Source organism: Halichoeres trimaculatus, unplaced genomic scaffold, assembly GCF_033239565.1.
Source record: "Halichoeres trimaculatus isolate MK-OKI-2021-1 unplaced genomic scaffold, fHalTri1.1 fHalTri1_scaffold_2, whole genome shotgun sequence".
Classification (NCBI taxonomy): domain Eukaryota; kingdom Metazoa; phylum Chordata; class Actinopteri; order Labriformes; family Labridae; genus Halichoeres; species Halichoeres trimaculatus.
Genome location: NW_027437180.1, coordinates 12,349,347 through 12,369,905, shown reverse-complemented (window position 1 = coordinate 12,369,905; position 20,559 = coordinate 12,349,347). Strand labels below are relative to the sequence as shown.

At 39.5% G+C, this 20,559-nt stretch overlaps 3 protein-coding genes across 5 annotated transcripts; 1 reads left to right on the top strand and 2 right to left on the bottom strand.

Moving 5' to 3' along the window:
* Positions 1-62: 62 nt before the first annotated feature.
* cant1b (calcium activated nucleotidase 1b) lies at positions 63-9,120 on the bottom strand. Of its 2 annotated transcripts, none has more exons than XM_074682302.1 (5): positions 8,994-9,120; positions 3,553-4,149; positions 3,321-3,461; positions 2,902-3,105; positions 63-1,503 (listed from the first exon to the last, which is right to left on the bottom strand). In XM_074682302.1, the coding sequence occupies exons 2-5, from the start codon at positions 4,088-4,090 to the stop codon at positions 1,133-1,135; spliced, it is 1,254 nt and encodes a 417-aa protein (XP_074538403.1). In that variant the 5' UTR covers positions 4,091-4,149; positions 8,994-9,120; the 3' UTR covers positions 63-1,132. The 2 variants fall into 2 exon arrangements, with proteins under 2 accessions (XP_074538403.1, XP_074538393.1); XM_074682292.1 differs by lacking the exon at positions 8,994-9,120 and adding an exon at positions 7,601-7,762.
* A 794-nt stretch (positions 9,121-9,914) lies between these two features.
* On the bottom strand, positions 9,915-16,439 carry afmid (arylformamidase). Of its 2 annotated transcripts, none has more exons than XM_074689103.1 (11): positions 16,304-16,439; positions 15,696-15,786; positions 14,490-14,594; positions 14,336-14,384; positions 14,149-14,234; positions 13,976-14,048; positions 13,786-13,883; positions 13,545-13,623; positions 12,040-12,175; positions 11,078-11,182; positions 9,915-10,791 (listed from the first exon to the last, which is right to left on the bottom strand). In XM_074689103.1, the coding sequence occupies exons 1-11, from the start codon at positions 16,331-16,333 to the stop codon at positions 10,762-10,764; spliced, it is 882 nt and encodes a 293-aa protein (XP_074545204.1). In that variant the 5' UTR covers positions 16,334-16,439; the 3' UTR covers positions 9,915-10,761. The 2 variants fall into 2 exon arrangements, with proteins under 2 accessions (XP_074545204.1, XP_074545212.1); XM_074689111.1 differs by lacking the exon at positions 16,304-16,439 and adding an exon at positions 15,873-15,978.
* tk1 (thymidine kinase 1, soluble) lies at positions 16,351-20,431 on the top strand. Its single transcript, XM_074689134.1, has 8 exons — positions 16,351-16,429; positions 17,384-17,664; positions 17,844-17,875; positions 18,306-18,419; positions 18,896-18,989; positions 19,144-19,233; positions 19,507-19,626; positions 19,764-20,431. The coding sequence occupies exons 2-8, from the start codon at positions 17,599-17,601 to the stop codon at positions 19,941-19,943; spliced, it is 696 nt and encodes a 231-aa protein (XP_074545235.1). The 5' UTR covers positions 16,351-16,429; positions 17,384-17,598; the 3' UTR covers positions 19,944-20,431.
* The last annotated feature ends 128 nt before the right edge of the window (positions 20,432-20,559 follow it).

Sequence of the window (20,559 nt, the reverse complement as noted above, 5' to 3'; positions counted from 1 at the left end):
CACTGAGTGGTTGAGAGAACACATTATACAAAACTAGATCAAACATTCAACAAGTGGATGTTTTATTTGAATTCAAGAGAGGGTACAAATCAATATTTGAATAGTTTAATCTCCAGTTAAACATCTTTTTGAACGAGGGAAACAGATGAACACTGTTCAGTTTTATTAAATACATTTGCACAGAGAAAACTGGAAACAAGTAGTTAATGAGGCAGGAGTTGATATGCATGAAATAAACAAACTCAGTCCATTAATAAAATCTGCTAATCAGTTTACTGACAGGCGAGGCAAACAGAAAGAAATTAGATATTTAGTTCAAGTATTAAAGGAAGTTCTTTACTATTTTTTAAACAATGTTTAAACGTGTCACACTTTGTAACCCTGAGTGTCTGACCAGCAGAGTCTGACTGCAGGGGAGGAGATCCACATCACCTGGAGGTTTAGCATAATGAAGCTGGCTCCCTTTGAACCTAGCTGGATCACCGAGGTCTGATTCATTAACTCGGTCTGGAGCTGGGTTTGTCTGTCGGTGTCAGTCATTCCTTATCTTGTGGAAAAAAAACATCAAGTGATGCTGTAAGTGTTTCATTTCCTGTGAGTCTACACAGCAAAGTGTGTGAGGTAACAGATACAGTTCATAAACACCGTCAGACAACCTGAAGTTTCAGGCTTACAAAACAACCCTGCATATATAAAAACTCCCCTGATGAACAACAGATGATTATTTGTAATAGTTTTTACAAACACTCCTTTTGAAGATCATTAGTGCATATATAGTTCATGTTTCAGTTAAGTGTTTTTATAAGCACTGAAAGATGTGGTTTATCTTTTAAAGTAATTATAAACTCACCTGCTGTTGACGGATCATACCCATGTGACCAGTGAGTGTGAAAAATTAGACACACTCGTCACACCCACACTCATTTGGTCAATTTGCTGGTGTTAAGTGATTAGATGTTCCTCCTCCCCTGCTTCCATCTCCTCCTCCTCTCAGTAATTAGACTAGGTAATCATGAAAGTTTAACTTTGGGTTGCTTGTATTATTGCACAGTAGGAATGAAGGGGAATGTAGTAATCAGCACTTCTTACAGCCTTGTTGGAGGTGTAAATGTGCTTTGTCAGCCTTGTTTCTTTAAATAAACTCAAACCCTTCATACTTCACATCTCCTATCTTCGTCTCGGGCATCAGCACCCGACCGTCAAGCGTAAAAGCGATAATGTATGTAGCAATTTTTCCCGCGTCCTCCTCAGATTTGAGAGCAACAATTATCTGATCGTCCGTGTCTGGGACAAATTTGAAGGAGGAGAAGCCGTGGGTGGGGTTGAGCGGCCCAACATGGCGCACTGTGATGTGGCTGAAGTCTGCAGGGCAGGACAGGAGGAGGTTGGTGGCACGCCGCTCATCTGCTGTCTCATCGTAGTGCTCGTGGCTAGCACGGCGAGGGAGGAAGAACCATCGCTGGAGACGTTCGCTCCACGCTGCTGATTCATGGATGAGGTAACCTTTGGAACAAGGAGTTGAAAAAAGGAGACATTACTTACTGGTGACATAGTAAATACGGGCACTGTAGGAAAGTTATTATTGTGCTACAAACAAACATAAACAGAACATCAGGAACATTTTTCACAGCTTAAACTGGATAAGGTAACAGAAAAACTATAACCATGCCATGTGCTGACAAAACCACCAAACACTGAAAAGGATTAAAGGGATAGTTCAGGTTTTTTGACATGAACCTGTATGGCATCCTCATCTATAGTTATGTACATCAGCGCTGTCTTACCCCTGTCAGCGTCCTGTGACCCAAGATCTGGTTCGGTTTTGGTCCAGATGAAAGTAGTCCGGCAACATGGCTGGGGTCACGAAAATAAAGCTTTTTTCCTCTCAAAACAATTTGTTTTCAAAAGAGCAATAAACTTGCAACACAAAACTGCAAACCGGAAAAAAGTCAGACTCCATTATCACTTGGCACTACTTTCTGTTACAAAAGTTAACAATAACATGTCTGACTAAGACCCTGATGAAGATGACATTACATTTAGCGCAGAGCCAAGGGGATATTAGGGCTGGGCGATTATGGTAAAAATAAGAATCCAGATTATTTTAAGTGATATTGAAAATACAATTAATAAACACAATTTTTCATTTATTCAAAAACTTCAGTACTTATTTAAACACAACTTTAAAGAACCAGCCAGTGGCACATACAGTATTATTGATAAACATAAGTCACACACACTCGCTGTGGCTGCACATGGAACACAGAAGAGCTATGAAGCACAGGAACTTGCATACATCTACACTGTGTGGCATATTAATTGTTTTTCTTCAATTGTATTGTTTTCTAACTCTATCTGACGAATTTCAGCATCAGTATATTCGGCTTCATAAATAAATCCCCTTGGCTCTGTGCTAAATGTAATGTCATCTTCATCAGGGTCGTAGTCAGACATGTTATTGTTAACTTTTTAAAGTTGTAATGATGTTGACAATGCGCGCCGGGCAGCTGGATGCACCGCATGGCGCAGTGATACACACCAGAAAGTAGTGCCAAGGGATAATGGAGTCTGACTTTTTTCCGGTTTGCAGTTTTGTGATGAAAATGTATCACTCTTTTGAACACAAATTGTTTTGGGAGGAAAAACGCTTCATTTTTGTGACCCCAGCCATGTTGCCAGACTTCTTTCGTCTGGACCAAAACCGCACCAGATCTCGGGTCACAGGACGCTGACAGGGGTAAGACAGCGCTGATGCACGTTACTACAGATAAGGATGCCATACAGGTTCATGTAAAAAAATCCGAACGATCCCTTTAAGGAAGAATTGTTCTGAGTTTTCTATATGTGACATCAGCAGCCTCATGGACAGTGTTTAGACCCAACGAACTGAATCATCCCAACCTGGTGGTTCAATGCCTGTGGCGCTCCTCAGGGCGTTGTAGTGTGGCACCCAGTTCTCATGCTCCACGTCACCATGATAACCCACAACTTTCACCCACTCTGGGTAGTTGTTGACCACTACCCCAGAGGTTGTGGTCCACTCTTTTCCCAGCCCGCCGACATATAGGTGCTCATCCTTCACTGCCAGCCACTCTGCCTTGAATCCTTCACACAGAAACATGAAGAATATTTGAGTCTCAAGAGTCACAGACAGTGGTAGTTTTGTGCTGCAGATCTTTTTCGACTGATCTTTGCCATAAATTGAAAATGGAAACTTGGAATGACCTGGTAAAATTGTTGCATTAGTTAAAATCAAGCAGAAATTAGGTTGTGGAAGTGAAACAGAGTATTTAAGAAGTCTGGATCGACAAATGACAAACCTTTTGAGACAGAGCCATCCCCATCAGGTAAGATTACCCAGGGGACAGCCTGGCTGCCCTCAATTCTGTACACAACACCTGTCCGGTCGTCCACGCTGTACAGATGACCGTTGAACACCACCAGCTCAGACAGCTCCATACCTGCAGACAGAAAGTCAGCACGATTAACACAAACACAAACACAAGTCTGAGGCAGAATGGGTGACAGATCTGTGTGTTAATATTCCTCCACCTCGTCCTTTCTCAGCCAGGTGACTCGCCAGCGTGACCGTGTCATCATCCCACTGCACCTGCAGAGTGTCTGCGCTGTCTGACACAGTCAGGTAACCTCTCTTCATATAACTGATCCACGTCTGATCTTTGGAGCTCCTCGAGGCTGTGTCCAGGTCAGCGATCACAGCGATGCGGTAGCGGATACCGTGACTTGTCTTCTCTGGCGGACTTAACGGGTAAGTGTCATTGTAAGGTTTTTCTCTTCCACTCAGTCTGGAAGGACTTTGAGCAGTTCGTCTGTTAGAGTCTCTGAAGGTTTTGTCCTCACCCTCCAGCTCAATTTGAAAACTGGGAGCCTTGTTGCGGTAGTACCTGCTTGGAACCGTGTCTCTGTCCCCTACCGTCCTGTGCAGGTAGAGCATGAGCACTAATGCCAGCAAGGTCGCCACAGTGATCGCTCGCCATTTAGGGTGGAAGCGTGAGTCTGAGGTGGTGGCCTGGGTCATGGACGCCAAGGCCAGGGGAAGGCCTCGGACGGCTACACTGAAGGAGGTCATCGGAGTATCGTCATCATCCTCTCTTTCTGGTTTGGACTGAGGCTGACGACTGCTATAGCCTGGGATTGAGCAGAGAGAAACACATCAGAAGAACGGAATGACAGAAGATGAGGTGAAACATGAATACACACAGTTAACTTCATTACCAACTGTACAACCAGCAGACAATATCATGCTTCATCACAGCATGTCTTTGTATCTTCAAATCAGAGTAAAGTTCATCAGAGCGTCCAGAAAGTGACCTGGAATTTAATCTGATGAAAGAGAATCCAGTCTCTGTTTTTATAACTCTGTCTCATTGTTTATTTTATTCAGAGTATTTCTATAGTTTGAATGAAATACAAAGGACACAATAGCCAAAGAGGATGAAAGGCTGAACTTGGTGGGGAGAAGAGAGCATGTTGGGTAAAAAAAGGCTCTTGTTCTCATTGTTCTTTGTTCACAGCACAGCTTTGTTGTGCTGTTCATGCAGAGCCTCTAATGTTCGCACTGAGTAGGCTGCTGGCATGTCCCACATCCTGAGGACGGCGGCACTGAATGTAATGTGCTTGGTCTTTAGGTTAATGTCAAATTACAGGATCTGAGTGGATTACCATCCCTCCCAATGGAGAACTCTGCTCCTCTGAGTAGAAATGCTTAGACCTCAATGTGTGATGGAAAAGTTTCTTAGTTGAAACCAAAATCTCATCAGATATTTTCACCAAACTTTCTTTTTACAGAGTGTAGCTGGTACATTAACAAAGAACGTTCACAGATTTATTCTATTTGAATATTTAAGGAAGCTTCTCTGGGGAGCTGACATTTTTATCATGATAACTAGTAATAGAGGCCAGTGCATCAATAAAATAGGATACTGTGAAAAAGTTCATTTATTTCAGAAGTTCAATTCAAAAAGTAAAACTCAGGAATATGTGCTTTTGTAAAAATATGTGTATTCATAGTATGTTCTCGATGCTTGGTGGGGGGTCCTTTAAATTCTCTAAATAAAGCGTGAATGCAGACCAATAGAGTTTTTGGTGGGAGTCCGTTTGTTTGTGTTTTTGGTCAAGTAAAATATGGTCCCGTCTGAGTGCAGAGGAAACCAGCAGAGGAGCAGGGAGGGGTCTTTGGTGTGTGCGCTCTGGGCTTCTGCTGCACAAAAACACTGCTGTAGGGGTAATTTCTGCCCTAAACCTTGTGATAGGACCCAACTTGTTCACTTTAAGCTTGTCTGCTTTATACTCCTCTTGGAAATACCCTGTATACTCTCTTTCAGGTACATGCTGGGTGAGTTTTCCAACCATCAAGCATAGTAACATCATGGTTCTTTTTACCAGATTTTGGTACTTTTGGCAGTGTGGGCAGGAGCCAAGTCCAGCTGGAATGATTAATCAACATCTCCATAAGGAAAGGATGGAATAAAGGAAGCATGAAGGGCCTTTAAATTTCCTGGTCAACAGTAAAACGGCATTTTCACAGCAGAAATAAACATGTTTACAGCCTGGTACTAAAAATGACTTTAGACTCAAAAGCTAATTTCAATTTATTTTCTAACTCACTAGATATCAGGATTATGAGATTAATCAATCAGAGGCACAGCTTAGCTGACTGACAGGCGGGAGCCTTGTAGATGTTAGTGAGGAGGCGCAAAGCCTGACCTAACCACGGACAATCAGCTTCAAACTCTGTATCAGAAACAGATGGGTGACGTCCATTTCTTGTACAGTATCTATGCTCATGATGTACGAATCCCCAGCCTGAGTCAACTCCTTTTTAGGTTCCCTCAAACTCTTCAATGGCTTTTTGCTCAACAATCCTCTCAAACCTGCAGTTCACTTAGTTGCTTGTTTTTGTTTTGTTTGTTTTTTTAATACACATTTTTCTTCCACTCAAATTTCCATTAATATGCTTGGATACCACACTCTGAGATGGTAAGCTTCTTTAGAAAAATAAACTTCAATACTTATTCTCCTTGTCAAGGGTCTCAGTGACAGTCTTCTGAACATCTACCAACTTTTTGAATTGAACTACTGAAACAAAGTTGTCCACCGATTGATTGAGATTAGGGCTGAACAATTTTGGAAAATAATCTATTTGCAATTTTTTTAGACCAATATTGCGATTGCGATTTAGCAGACGATTTTTGGGGGGGGACGTTAATCTTCTGCATTGTTCACTTTACACAAGTTTTAAGTCATTTTATAGTATGACTAACCAACAAAAGATACTGTTCGCATTTAAACAAGTTTTTTTTTTTGCATTTCTTAATTGAAAAGGGAACAATGTGAAATTTTACTGACCTCCAGTTGTCAGTAAGAGTAAGAAACCATACAGAAAAAAGTGACAAAGGGGTATGGCTCTGCGATCTACTGGATGGATCTTTGTAGCCCACAGGGTTTTTATAAAGTTTTATATTATAAGTTACTATATTCCCTCTAGGTCTGTGTACATGAAACTTTTTTTTTTCTAATTGCAGCCTTTGCGATTTCAAAAATTGCATTCTATGAAATTGCGATGTCAGTTTAAAATCGATTAATTGTTCAGCCCTAATTGAGATCCACCTTCAGGCATTTGATTTCTGATCGCAGTAAAAGATGATGTTCGATTGAAAAGTCTTTCTGTTCACACCAGTCAAGGGCATTGGAGTTTTCTTGATTTGAGTTACAGTGGCAACAACTGAGTTTGATGTATAACTGTTGTGCCAACAAGCGTCCTGGCTGGTGAGTCAAACACAAGAAGTGTCAGGTTTTTTATTTTGAGAGCAACATTGCCAAGGTGACCGTTCACCGTTCTGTTTTCAGAGAGCTGAACCTGCCTCCATTTATACATTGGGAGAAATTAAATGTGACTCAAAACTTTTCAATAGTAGTTTAACAAATACAATGCTTTCATGTTCTGTTTCTCTCTTTAACATTCAGTTACACCAATCTTCCTGCAGTCCAGAAAGCAATTTCCTGAAGAAGGAAGCCACCTTATCCGTCTCAAATGATTGCTGAAGATCAAAATGCATGATTGTAGCATAACATAGTTCAAAGTGAGCAAAATAACTAACAAACAGGATCGCGTCAGTGAGCAACACACCTGTGGCAGGTCTAAGGCAGATACTAGGTGATACTGAAGCAGCACTTTGTCATTAAGCAGATAAATCATCATCATTTAGAAACCTAAAATAGAAATTGCAGCGACACCAACAAGATGTTTGCATCCGTTACGCCGCGGCTGCAGACTCACTGACAACTTTCTCAGAGACATCAGGGTAAACACAAAAACCAGCACGAAGAAAAACTCTCGAGAAAATCACCACTGGAGTGCACAACACTGTTTTAAACCTCGTACAGATGAAGAACATTATTTCTGTCCCCTCAGATGATTTCTAAACAAGTTCACACGCCCTTGAATAAAATATGATGCTCATTAACACCCACACACACTCACCACAAACACACACCAAATTAGCAAACTCTTTGCCAACAAATAATGCCCTTATTGTCACTACTGAACACAGCCTCACTGAAGAATTCAACTATTCACCCTTCCTTCGCCTCTCCTCTCCTGGACATGCAGCTACCATGTTGATCTCCTTTCGCACGCACTCCACATTAAACCTCACGTCCCCTCAGCCCTCAGTCCCACATGAGTTACAGATCCCTATCTCAGACAGTCTCCTCCTTTCTTCTTCTTCTTTGCATGGTCGCAAGTCTGCAATCCTTATCTTGAGAGCCGGGGGCAGAAAAGAGCCTTTAGTAAATATTATCAAACTCAAGCTATTCTGGAAGAACAGGTTTGTGCCTGCAAATCTCACCTGTTAAAGGGACAGAAAGGGACATTTTTTAGCTTATGTAAGCTGAGGAACAACCATACAGTTATGGTGAGCATGTTTGGTCCTGTACAGTTCTGAAACAACCCTTAACAGTATGGATGATGCAAGCTAAACTGTTTTAAGTTAAGTTGGATGTCAAGACAAAGTTCATAAGCCTCCATCATCCTCTGGAGTGATTACTTCATGAGACTCTTGTTTCTGTGTTACTTCAGGCCACATATTTGTTTACCACTCTTTGTTTAAAGACTAGTATTTAGGCCATGACCCGCTTGTTTAACCAACTGATGCAGAAATCTGCTTTTTAAAAGTAGGAATGAGTCCCTGACATTTGTCAGGGACTCATTCCTATTAGGATTGATGTTAAGCTCAAATAGCCTATTTCAACACTGGGCTTTCAGGCTCTGTTTATCTTAACTCTGTCGATCTGATTCCATCTGCATAATTTTAAAAGTGTGTGTTCATGGAATGTATGTTTTTACATGTTTTGTATTTTATCCACACGTCAGCTTGAGCCCCATCCTGATCATCCCATAAAGTCATAAAGAAGCACAGCCATAGGGAAATTTAATTCAGGTATTTTCAAGCGATAGAGACAACGAGGTAAAAAAAAAAAAAAAAAAAAAAAAAAAAAAAAGTGGTGTAATGACTAATGTATAACGGTGTTACAGCATTGGTACTTCCCTGTAAGTGTCAGGCAGTAGACAGCCACAGCGCGTGCCAACAGAAAGCCACGAAGGCAAACAGACATGAGGCAATACGGTACCCGGCAACACCGGTAAACTTTGACCAAGAAGGATGAAAGTGAACAAAATGTTACTCTTCAAACTCTCACACACCTCAACCACACTATACTTGTAGAAAAAAAACTCCCCGACAAAGAGCTGGCAGTTGTCTGATCAAGACATTTCAACATACTGCTTCTGTTTTAAAACGTTACTCATTAAGCTAATGCCAGCTAACGTTAGCCTCCTCAGCTCGCTAGCATGAACCTTTCTGAAGCTAGCGCTAGTATAACCAACAACGCTTAGCATGTAGACTTGAGGCTCATTTAAGTTGACAATCTCTCTGTTTGTCAGTAAGTGACACTTAAAGCTCTGAGCTTACCGGGTACAGAGTGTCCTCTGGTCTGCTCGGTTCGCCATACTTGCTGAACTGTTTGGTCACCGTTAGCAGTCACCGTTGGACGGTTGGCTCCTCCTGCCCTGAACACTGAGCAGCACTGAGCATACCGTTTAACTCCTTACACCAAGGGTCTGCAACCTCTACTTTTTAGATACATTTTGCCTCAGCTCACCTGGATTTGAGTCATTCCAGGGCCTTAAAATGTACTTAATCTTCACAGTGAAGACAAAAAACAATCATCAACAAGCCAACAAACCACAATAAATTGCTGCAACAATATACTTCAAACTTCAACAACATTCAGTATTAGTTCTAAAAAAAATCACAAGAGCTGAGTCTAGACCTACTGACTAATTCTACCCCTGAAGGCAAAGGGTCAGATTAAGTGAACAAGTGTTCCCTAAACAGATGAGTTTTCAGACATTTTCAACTAATTTGCAAATATCTAAAAAAAAAAAGAAAACTGAAATTTGAAAACTGGCAGAAGAATATAGGGAGCCCCCAAAGGGCCACATGCAGAAAAAAAAAAAAATATATATATATATACGTTTCTCGTGAGCACAAGACAAATATACTTTTATTTTTCTTGCCTATGTCCCTTTAAGGGGTTCTGTATCAACCTGATGAACTGCAATTTTTTAGCACCTCTGAATGCTAACTTGACTAACTGGCAGCAGGGCACCCTGTAGCTGTCTGCAGAGACTGAAAGGCCCAAATTTTCAGTTATTGAAATCACCGATTGTAGGTGGGGAACCAATCTCAAAATTCAGTCAAATCTCATCATGATGCAAAAGTTAATTTAAGAAACTGCCCACACGTTTTCTCAAATGAAATATTTATTGAGGTGATTTTCTTCATTACCTACAATGTTTGTTAGCAGGCATAATGTAAACATCAATGTAAACATTCATTCAAGATGCTAGAATAAAAGTAGTCAGTAACAATGTGTGTCAACTTAATATAATCCCATTTGTTCTATTCAAATATGCGTATTGATAACAATATTCATTGACTTCATTAGGATCAAATAAAAAGTGCAAATATATAGTTTTGATTATTAACATTTATCAAGTGTAGCAACACGTTAAAGTTCCCTGGGTGAGATTTTTTTAATTGTGGAAATTACAATTAAAAGCTACATTCACTGTGTATGTTACATACACCAGTAACACTGACATGAGCTGCTTCTCCTTTCCAACTCATTGACTTAAAGTTTTTAAGTTGTGGTGCAGATTGTCACAGAAGGAAAAAAAAAAGAAAAGCAGACAAACCCACTTTTTCACTAAAAGTTAAAGATATGCCTAGACAAACCACAGACTGTAAGAATGCTTATGGATTTCCCAATGATAACATTGTGCACTGCAATCTGTCTGTGACTCAGTATTATGAGCTTAGCCTTCAGTTAATTTGAGACAACAATCATCTTTGAAGTGACACACAGTTTTAGGCACACAATGCTTTTATAATATGATGCTGTGGTTGGAAAACATGAAGCTTTGCTCGGACATTGACCAACAGTATTGTCTACAGTTAGCATAACAAATAAAACGGTAAACTAGACAGTCCACACAACCTCTGCCACATCAGTGTTGATCAATGTGGTCAGATATTGTACATTTATCATTATTTATCATTACACAAACCTGAATGATGCATATTTTATTAGTATCAGTGCATGAGGACTCTTCCTAGAGGTGTATGTTGATTTGGAGGTATGTCGATTTCATTTGACAGCTCCAACACTGCCACCTCAGCTCTTCCCCATCATCTTCAGGAGGAGCTACAGAAAAGACACTGATTAAAATTACAGCTAATTCAACCAATTATGGGCCAAACAGTATACCAGTCAAAATTTATGTTACATTTTATTAAAAAAAAAAAAAAACACTAAAAGTGTAATGGTAGTTTAAAATTTGGATAACTTCTGATTACCATTTACTTAGCCTGGTTTAAGACAACTCTTGCTTACATATTTTTATACTTTCTCTCAGAATATCTTCTTTGGTTACAGACCAGCCTGCATTTCAACAAAATGTTTTCTTTCTATTTGTGAATAGAGTATTTACCTTTGTTAGATGATACTCTCCATCCACCAGCTGCTCAATGATACTGAAGTGGTCTGTATTTGCGACATCCTCCATGGTCACATTAAGACCAGACTCCTTAACAGTCTGCAGGACAAAGAAAAACAGGAAATAACTACGCTTATAAAAATGGACAGCTGAAGGGAGACAGGACATAATCAGAATATAGACTCAGGAAAAATAAAATGTGACAACAAGCCATTTGAACATCAAAGCACAAATTTGGTGTTTTTAGAAACACCAGAGTCTAAACTGCTGAAGTCTTCACCACCACAAGAGACAAGCTCTCTTTAAAATTCAGAGCGCAGATGGCCAAGTGGTTTAAGTTGGGCTCCATGAGGTTCACCTGGTGGCGAACGTCTGCCCTGTTTCCTACTCTATCCACTGTCCTCTATCTGATTAAAGGCATAAAAAGAAGAAAACAAAAACTTAAAAAAAAAAAATCAGCCTAAGGGAACAGCAATAAATTTTCAAACTTTAAACAATGAGCATCAACTTGATGTTATAACTAACCAACCTGGAGCTTCAGTGTGAGAACACTAAAAGCCTTCCTGAAAATCTTAGGGTTAGATTTTTCTTTTTTCAAACTGAAATTAAACCAAAAAATTTTTCAAAAAATAACAGAAATATAAGATTTGGGGGCTGTGTGCTTTAGGTAAAGCTGAATTTTTAATTTTAAGAACATAATCTTGGAGCTACAGCAATGTTTTTTTTGTAATCTGTGACACTGGGGTAACCCATTCTGTTAACTATTGTAAATAGTGAAACACGTGAACACATCAAACATTCTTGGGTTAGATCCAAGCTTTTAAGCAGTAACACAAAAAACATCACAGCAATAGGACAAAAAGAAATCAAAAATGAAGAAAGTGCACACAGTAGGAGAATAATCAATTTATCTATCAAATTATGAAATAAGATATGTTATTCTCAACCCCACTGACTTTGAAGTAGTCTTCAGACTGCTTGCGAAACTCCGGCGAGTCATTCTCAGCGACAGCCACAACAATCTGGCAGCTCGAAGAGGAGAGTTTGAGCTGTGGGACCAGCTGACTGGGGCTGTTTCTCACAGCCACCTCTCTGCAGACAGGAGACGACCAGAAAGACCACATAAAGATGAGTAGAGTAATTAAAGAGAATTACACACACACACGCAAAAACACACACAGCAGTTTCTCAACTGAATCCTGCACACTGTCATGTTCATTACGACATTTTAAAATACTGATCTGTAATATTCCTGGTTCACAAAGTGCTAATAGTTGCTGTTTATAGAGAATCTACTTGAGGCTGGCTTCCGCCCAGAAAATCACACACGCACGAGCCAAGAAAAAAAAAAAAAAGATTTTTTTTTTGGCATTGAAAAAAATGTACGTTGCTCAAAAAACGACGTACATCTAAAACTCTAATTTCACTATCAGCACAATCTGTAAAGGGAGTGAATTTTTTTTTTCTAACTCTACAGTTAAGAAGATATTAGGATCATGAGTATGGCCAATCAGAAGCACAGCTCAGCACATGTGACTGATGGACGCCCTGTAGATGTTAGGAAGGAGGCGTCATATTCAGTATGGCCCCTTGCAATGATCGGTTTCATTAATCTACATCAGGAACAGAGGGGTGACGCAGTGCGGACTATATCTATATTTCATACAGTATGACTGCAACTCAACCTCAGGTAATCATGGTCAGAGATTATGTATTATACTATCAAAGTTAATACAGTATGAAGATAATATCCTCAAGAAAACACAAGCTGCCTCGGGGCTCAGATTCAACCTATCATACAAAAAAACAACAAACAGATTTCATGTTGCTCCTTTTGGAGTTAAAATAATTACAGTTTGATCAAAAACTTCAAAACAACTTGAACCAGTAAAATCAGTTTATCTCTTTGACAAAGGAGGAAAGTGATTTGAATTTTTAAGTATCTTCCATGGAATATTCAGAGGCCCTTTTTCAGTTTTTCCTCACAAATGTGAGTATAATAAAATTGTTTTAACAAGGATGGCGGAGGTTACAGCATGTCTAATGCCAGTGTATTTATCTGGCTTAAAACTTCTTCAGATGAAGATTAAGAAACACTCAGTTCTTGAAGAGAGCTCAGTTGTGCACCCATTCATGAGGTGGTGTCTGTTGCTCTGTAAATAGTTATTGTGTCAGAATTTTAACATTGTGTAAGACTGTCTGTCCGATGAGGTTCTGTGTAACTACTGGCTCTACTGTACGTCTAACGCTGGGTTTGTGTTAATAGAGTGTCTTGTGGAATTGTGAGTCGAGTGCTTTGAAGCCCTTCTGTTTATGTGCATAGCAAGTTTGCTCTTGGGCTCTACTAGATACTGTCATGAGTATCTAGGTTTACAAGTTGCCTCTATACATGTGATCATAAAATGTAAAAATAAAATAAACAGATGAATTAAGTTCAGTTAGTGATTTGAAAGGAACATACTCTGTCATCTTTAAGGGCTCGTTGACGTATGTGGACAGGATAGGCAGGAGGTCGTATATGCCGCTGACCAGGAAGGCGCCTCAGAGAGAGAAAGAGAAAAAAATAAGACCAATGACAGATATGATGTTTTTCTCAGCTTTATGATCCCAAGTCACTTTACATCTCACTCACTCTTTTTTTTAGTCAAATGAAGCCAAGTTCTGCTATAGCTATCACTCCTGCTTTTTCATTTCAGCCTTACCTTTGATCTGAGGAGTGATGCTGTACTCTGACCAGTCGGTGGAGAGTACCATGGCAGCTAGGTGAGCTCCAGCAGAGTGACCACACAGGTACAGACCACTGACAGAGGGATTGGGACCAGTTTTATTTAAAACACAAGGTAAAGAATTAATGAACCCAAGCAAAACAAGAGAGGTCAGAAAAAAAGGTACCTGATGTGGGAATACTGTTGAACTACGGACACGACACTCTTGCGGACTTGGGAGACCATGAGATCCATGTTACCTGAAGTAAAGAAGACAGGCTCATGTCAAAAGGCCATCTTTATTAGAAATGTATGTTTTCCCAAAAGATTTAACAGTTTTTAGACATTTACAAACTTTACCTTTGGGGGCGATGTCATAGCCAATTGCAACTACCACTACACCTGTGTCAATGAGCGGCACAGCCATGAATCCTGACTCCTCCTTACTGTAGAGGTAGAAAGCGTCAAATGAAAAATGTGAAACAAACATGTTTTGAAAATGCTACGGAGTATTGTGTGTGAAAGGAAAAAGCATATGACCCAATACCTTAAAAACTGCCAGTAGCCTCCATGAATGTAAATAACAAGGGGGACATCTGAAACAGAGAGAATCTGACCTGTTAAAGGTGTTTTTTTTTTCTTTGCTTCTGTATCTTAGGAGATGCACAGTGGGGTTAGGTTTGACTATCATTTAATTGTACCCAGAGAGTTGGTGCTTGGTATATAGACATCCAGTTTCTCCCCATCTCCTTCTCCATACGGTACATTGAGCAAAGTCTGGGCCAGACCGCGGGCACGCTCTGTACCTGGCCACACAAAAAGGTAATGTGTTAGCAGAGAAACAGTGAGAAGCTGTATACTTTACACCACCAGCTTCTACTTGTTCTACCTCTGGGTATAGAGTTTCACTGCGAGCAGTATTAGCTCTTAGTATTTGTAATTTGGATTCTTGATTCATTACACACCAAATAGCAGCTTCAAAGTCTGAAGCAGATGTTGCCCGTTTTGGTCTGAGATTTAGAATAAATCAGGCGTTTTAAATTTTGTTTCAATCATAACAAGAGTTTTATGGATGCTAGCATACGCCCTATTTATCTCCCTACCCCCTTCCTGTTATCACTCTGTTGTCAGCTTTCAAACACAGACATCGAATAATATGATGGGGGGAAATACTTGGAGGTATGCCAAATTCACACAAACATTGTATGCTTTCCAGCAAAACAATCTTTCCCTAAACAATCTCTGAGACATGTTTTATGCCAGCCTTAATTGGATCAAACTATTGGTTCCTAGTCCATCCAAACAAACACAGAAAACCTCTTTTATTTTACCTCTTTTATAGAAACAATAAAGACTTTTCTAACTGTGGACTCCACCCTGTGTCTAAACAGACACAGGTGACCTCACTCAGCCTATTGACTACAGGCTGCAGGAATTTTAAGGATGTGACAGGTGAAAGGTTGGCCTATGTACAACCTGTTTACACATCACTCTAATAAGCCAGATGATGCTAGTAGGAATATTTACAAGTAAATTGTATATGACTATTTTATTAGAAGTACAATAAAATTACCTAATGACTAATCTCTGCTAGATTCTTCCACAAACTTAATAAAAAAAAAGGTTATTTATACAGCAACCCACAGCCTTGTCCTCAGTGGGAGACTCAGATTCTGGTGGTGTTGAATTTAATGTCACGTTTCTTGGTATACAGTCTTTTCATTAATGAGAAGAATATACATGATAATCATCTTAATTTCTAATCAACCTCTGTACCTCGAGTTGTGAAGCAGACTTTCACAGGGATACAATATTTGGCACTACACCTGTGTCCGGCCTGCCTATTCGTCCTAACAGGATTTCTGTGTATTGTTGCGTATTAGTGTGTAGCTAGAGAACAGACTGACCTTCCTTCAAAGCCTTCACATGAGCCTTTATCACGTCGTCAGCAGACATCCTGTGCGACCACCGGCTGGGTGAATACTGCCTCTCGAGCTCCTGTCACACGGAGAAACAACTGTTAGCCGGGCGGCCATGAAACACGGACACCACGGCACCATGAGCCGGTGAAAAACAGTGTTTACCCGATCCACAGCGCCCCCGTCTGATGACATTAGCCCACTGCTATGGATAAGGTGTATTAAGGTATTTAACCCTAACTGCTACCTTCAACGGTTTCCTGTAACAATGTCGAGAACCCACTGGAACTACGTCACCACTGTCCCATAAAAAAAAGTTCACATGGCCTGTACAGTCAATAACCACTTTCCTTGACCCTTGCTGGCATTTCTAAAATCCATTTTAGGATACCGTGTCATATCTGACCCGAAACACTGTGCTAGGGTTAATTGTAATCTTTTTTTTTTTTTTTTTTTCCCAAAAAGCATTAATAAAAGATTAGGTTTCACGATTATTTTAAAATGCCTATCAGCCATAAAGTCATAGAAAAACTATTAGGGTATGTCTTTTTTGCTAAACGAACATCACGCCTAAAGAAAAAGTCTTAAAAACTTACATCTTTCTCCATTTCCGTCCAGTTTGACATTTTTTCTCTCGAAGAGACTCAGCTCTACACAGCTTGGGGCAGAGAGATAAATCTGGGCAACATGCGAAGCTACATGGCTGAACTTTGGACTTTCAGGTAAACAATGTCAAGCTAAGAGCTTTCAAATGAGAGAGAGGGCGGGAGTACTTCTCTTTTTTACATGCACATTTTACCACTGCCTCGACATTAACAGAACAAGAGAGGAGAAAGTGGAAATGAAAGCAAAAGAAGTTTGGAGCTAAATATGCTGCGCTTGTGGGTGTAGTTTTAAAGGGTAGATTGTAAGCACTTGTTAAACGGGGGTGCACTGGAAACGCATGAGGATTTTGCAAAATCCTTATAGTTACTGGTATTACATTTAATTTGTACGTGTCTGCAGAAAAGAACAAGAGGTGAACATGATAATTTGATGATGCTTCTAATCACAAATTATTAGCTTTTACTGTACTGTTTTTTGTTTTTTGTTCTGTTTGACTTCTGTGCCTTGCTTGAATTGATTTTAGCAGTTGTAAAGTGTCTTTGAGTTCCTGAAAAGCGCTATATAAATAGAATTTATTATTGTTAATATTATTTGCACAGTTTTATACTGTCATTGCTGTTACACATGTATAAAATATGCACAAAAGGATTAAATGATAATTGTTGTTTTTTTTTTAATGCCTTTAGTTTTACAAGTAAAAGCTGTTTGGATGTTAATAAAGTTGATTCTTCCTAAACTTTAAGTTTCAACACAAACATTTAAGAATCACACTTATTTGTTAATCTCACTGAGGAATAGTGTTCTTTCTAAAGATTCTAAGAAATTCATTTTTGGATCAAATGTATTTCCCAATCTGTCTTTATTTCCTGACTTTGATGGTCAATATTTTGACATATGTTTGGCCTGCCGAGTATATTGCGGCCGCAGTGACGCCGTTATACGCTCCCTTTAGTGTATTATTGGAGCACTCGGACACAGTTTTCATCGAGGGCACACCATAGACTTTTACATACAGTCTATGGGGGATACCAGTGGACACACTGTAGCTAATGATTTGTTTTTCTCCACAGCGCGAACCGGATGTGACGTTGTATCAGCTCTCTCTGAGCTGATAGGCTGAAAGAACCATGTGACCTTATCCACTGTGAAGCTTCCATAAATCATCCGCCTGCGCGGCAAATACAACGTTCAGCTGTAGAGCAACAGTATCTCCCGCACTCTGTCAGCTGTATATATATTTATTTTTTTTATTCAACTGTACTTAGTGCATCGTTTTGGAGACACAATGGACTGTATGGACTATCCAAGAGTTTTTCCCAACTCACCAAGGAAGGCACGAGGACAGATTCAGGTCTGCATGTTGGTATATGTATGATCGTATTGATGTAGACTGTACTTTGTATCATGAAACTCTCATTAAACTAGGCTCCATGTAGTTAAGGTGAATTGTAACCATTATGGCATGACTAACTTGTTTGGTGTTTGTTAGGAAATGCTACAGGTCTGAGCTATTTACTCTATTGTTCGCAGGTCATCTTTGGACCGATGTTTTCAGGTAAAAGGTGAGTTTTTATTCAATGCATACATTACAAACCAGCAGATTCTCTTGTTTATGAAAACAATTTGTATTTTATTAACTATGTAATGTAACACTGGAAAACAACAACTTGTGGTCAGCGCTTGAACATCCCGCCAAATTGCCTGCATTGTTTACAGTAACCAGCTGCTCCCCACACTGTCCTTCCTTATCGGCTTTACTTATAAATACCAAAGCTGTGATAAGCAGTCTGCTTTATTACTGCAGTATATAACCACTTAACTCTTTTGTTGCACATTTACACTGGGTAATATTAAAAACACACACACTTCCGGATGTTGTAATGTACTGTATGAAAGGAGAGGGAAACCGCCAAACAAGTCGAAACAAACTTTCATATTGTTGTATAGCTGTGTTTTGATTACGCTTACTTTATTTTCTGCCCCTTTTCCCAGCACTGAGTTGATGAGAAGAGTCCGTCGTTTTCAAATAGCCCAGTATAACTGCCTGGTGGTTAAATATGCCAAGGACACACGTTATTCTGACACAGGCATGGCAACACATGACAAGTAAGTTCTCACATAGTAATTTTTTTTAGCTCAAAGTTACTCTTGTGTGTTGTGACTATGTTTAATAGTCTTTCTGTATGGTGAAGACTTAGGGTTTATAATCTACAGAGACAATGAATTAAACTTAATTGCTGCAACTGTTGCTTGTCCACGTGTTTCAATCAAATTGATTCAGTTTTAAAAGCATGATACATAGATGGATAAACCGAAATGAATAGTAACATTAGTTTTAATTCCTAAATTTAAGACAGAGGAAGCAGAAATATACTGTGAATGTCGGCTACACGCAAAGAATCATGTCACAGAAGATGATGACCTCTAGTGGGGATTTCTTGGTAATTGTAGGTTGTTCTGAAGGGCATTTTTGGTAAAGTTCAGAGTGAACCTTAAATCTGTTTAAAAATATTTATGACTTATTTAAAACATTGCTTTTTAACATTTTCTGTACAAAAATTAATTAGTTGTCTGTCTTTTAGAAACACAATGGCAGCTGTTCCTGCCAACCGTTTGGAGGATGTGCGACCTCTCGCTCTCAAAGCCTGCGTTATCGGTATTGACGAAGGCCAGTTTGTAAGTACATTTACCTTTTATTTATCTTTGTTTTTTTTCACCTTATAATTTAACTTTACACAAAAATGGGGACGTTTCACTGCAAAAGTTACAGAGTGAATTTAGAGAGAAAAGTTCCAAACTAACTACATTTACTGCTGCTTTTGTGTTGTAGTTTCCAGACACAGTTGAGTTTTGTGAGGAGATGGCCAACTTGGGAAAGATAATCATTGTAGCTGCTTTGGATGGAACTTTCCAAAGAAAGGTGAGTGTGTTTGTCACCATGTGCTCAAGTATCACAATGACGTGCAGACAAACAGACGCTGAGTCCATACTCCTGGAGATGACAGAGCTCCACTGTGTGTAGAGACAAAAAAATGCATTATCAAGGACAGATCGAATGATCTGCAGGAGCTGCACAATAACAGAACAATGTGACTATTATTCCAACTATGACGAGTCTGTCTGTCCTTGTAATGTAATTTACCTCAGTACATTCAGTAGTACTTAACTAAATCTGTGCTGTGCATTCTTGTAGCCTTTTGGAAACATCCTGAACCTGGTTCCTCTGGCTGAGAGCGTAGTAAAGCTGCACGCAGTCTGCATGCAGTGTTACAAAGAAGCTGCTTACACCAAGAGGATAGGAGCAGAGAAAGAGGTGAGGAGAAACCCAAGTGGCCTCAAATTAATCAAATCATATCAGATCACTTACAGTATGTCCATCAGACAAAATCAGAGTTTTATGTTTCAAATATTTCTTGACATTTACTTTTCATGTCTTCGTCCCTCTTTCAGGTGGAAGTCATTGGTGGAGCTGACAAGTATCAGGCGGCATGTAGAAAGTGTTATGGAGGTCTTTTAGAGAACAAGGAGAACGGTGCTCCCTTCAGGAACGAAACTCCAAATAATGTCTCGGCAGGAAAACTCTCAGAGTCGGGGATTCCTAGGAAGCTTTTCTCCTCTCTTCAGCTCTGAACACTGAAATGAAACTGTTTGAAATATTTACCTAAAAGCCACACAGGATCAAAACACGCATTCATTTGTGGTCTTATGTGATGAATACTTGTTATGTTTTGTGGTTATTTTTATGATAAAGGACTTTGCATCTCGTGACCACCGAATGGGTATACCAACCTGAATTATGTGGTCTAACTTGTATAAATTATTTTTGAAAAACACTTGAACATCTTTGACATCTTGGTGTCAAAATGACTCATTGTTTTACTATTTGAGGCGTAAAGGGGGAGCTGGAGTCAAATTCTTTATTAAAATTTAACAAAAACTGATGCAGCCATTTCTACAAATATTTCAGATGGGTTTCCCTTTCTACCTTTTTGAATGTTGTATGTTTTCAAAACAGTGCACTAACTGTGAGAGATGTAACACTATGCCCTCACATACTATAGGAGACAAAAATAACCTGCTCAAATCCTGGCAGGCTCCAAAGATGTGATGTTGGCTGGCAGGCTGGGATGGAAAGTATATCCTGCTCACTAAATAAAACCTGTATAACCTCAGTACTCATATGAAAGTAACCAGAGTACAAGTGCACATCTAGTGAATAGTTTTATTTTTCAAACAAAAGGTCTCA

Bases quoted from the DNA above. Each gene is read 5' to 3' on its own strand.
- cant1b (XM_074682292.1), bottom strand. From the start codon at position 7,640: ATGGTAGCTGCATGTCCAGGAGAGGAGAGGCGAAGGAAGG. The intron at 4,150-7,600 runs GTGAATAGTTGA...GCTCAATCCCAG, and splicing joins AGAGGAGAGGCGAAGGAAGG to GCTATAGCAGTCGTCAGCCT. The intron at 1,504-2,901 runs GTTGGGATGATT...CTTGTTCCAAAG, and splicing joins CACAGGCATTGAACCACCAG to GTTACCTCATCCATGAATCA.
- afmid (XM_074689103.1), bottom strand. From the start codon at position 16,333: ATGTCAAACTGGACGGAAATGGAGAAAGAT. The intron at 14,595-15,695 runs GTCAGTCTGTTC...TTGTGTGGCCAG, and splicing joins TGTGAAGGCTTTGAAGGAAG to GTACAGAGCGTGCCCGCGGT. The intron at 12,176-13,544 runs GTATGTTCCTTT...TCCTGTCTGCAG, and splicing joins GAGCCCTTAAAGATGACAGA to AGAGGTGGCTGTGAGAAACA.
- tk1 (XM_074689134.1), top strand. From the start codon at position 17,599: ATGGACTGTATGGACTATCCAAGAGTTTTTCCCAACTCACCAAGGAAG. The intron at 17,876-18,305 runs GTGAGTTTTTAT...CCCTTTTCCCAG, and splicing joins CCGATGTTTTCAGGTAAAAG to CACTGAGTTGATGAGAAGAG. The intron at 19,627-19,763 runs GTGAGGAGAAAC...TCCCTCTTTCAG, and splicing joins GGATAGGAGCAGAGAAAGAG to GTGGAAGTCATTGGTGGAGC.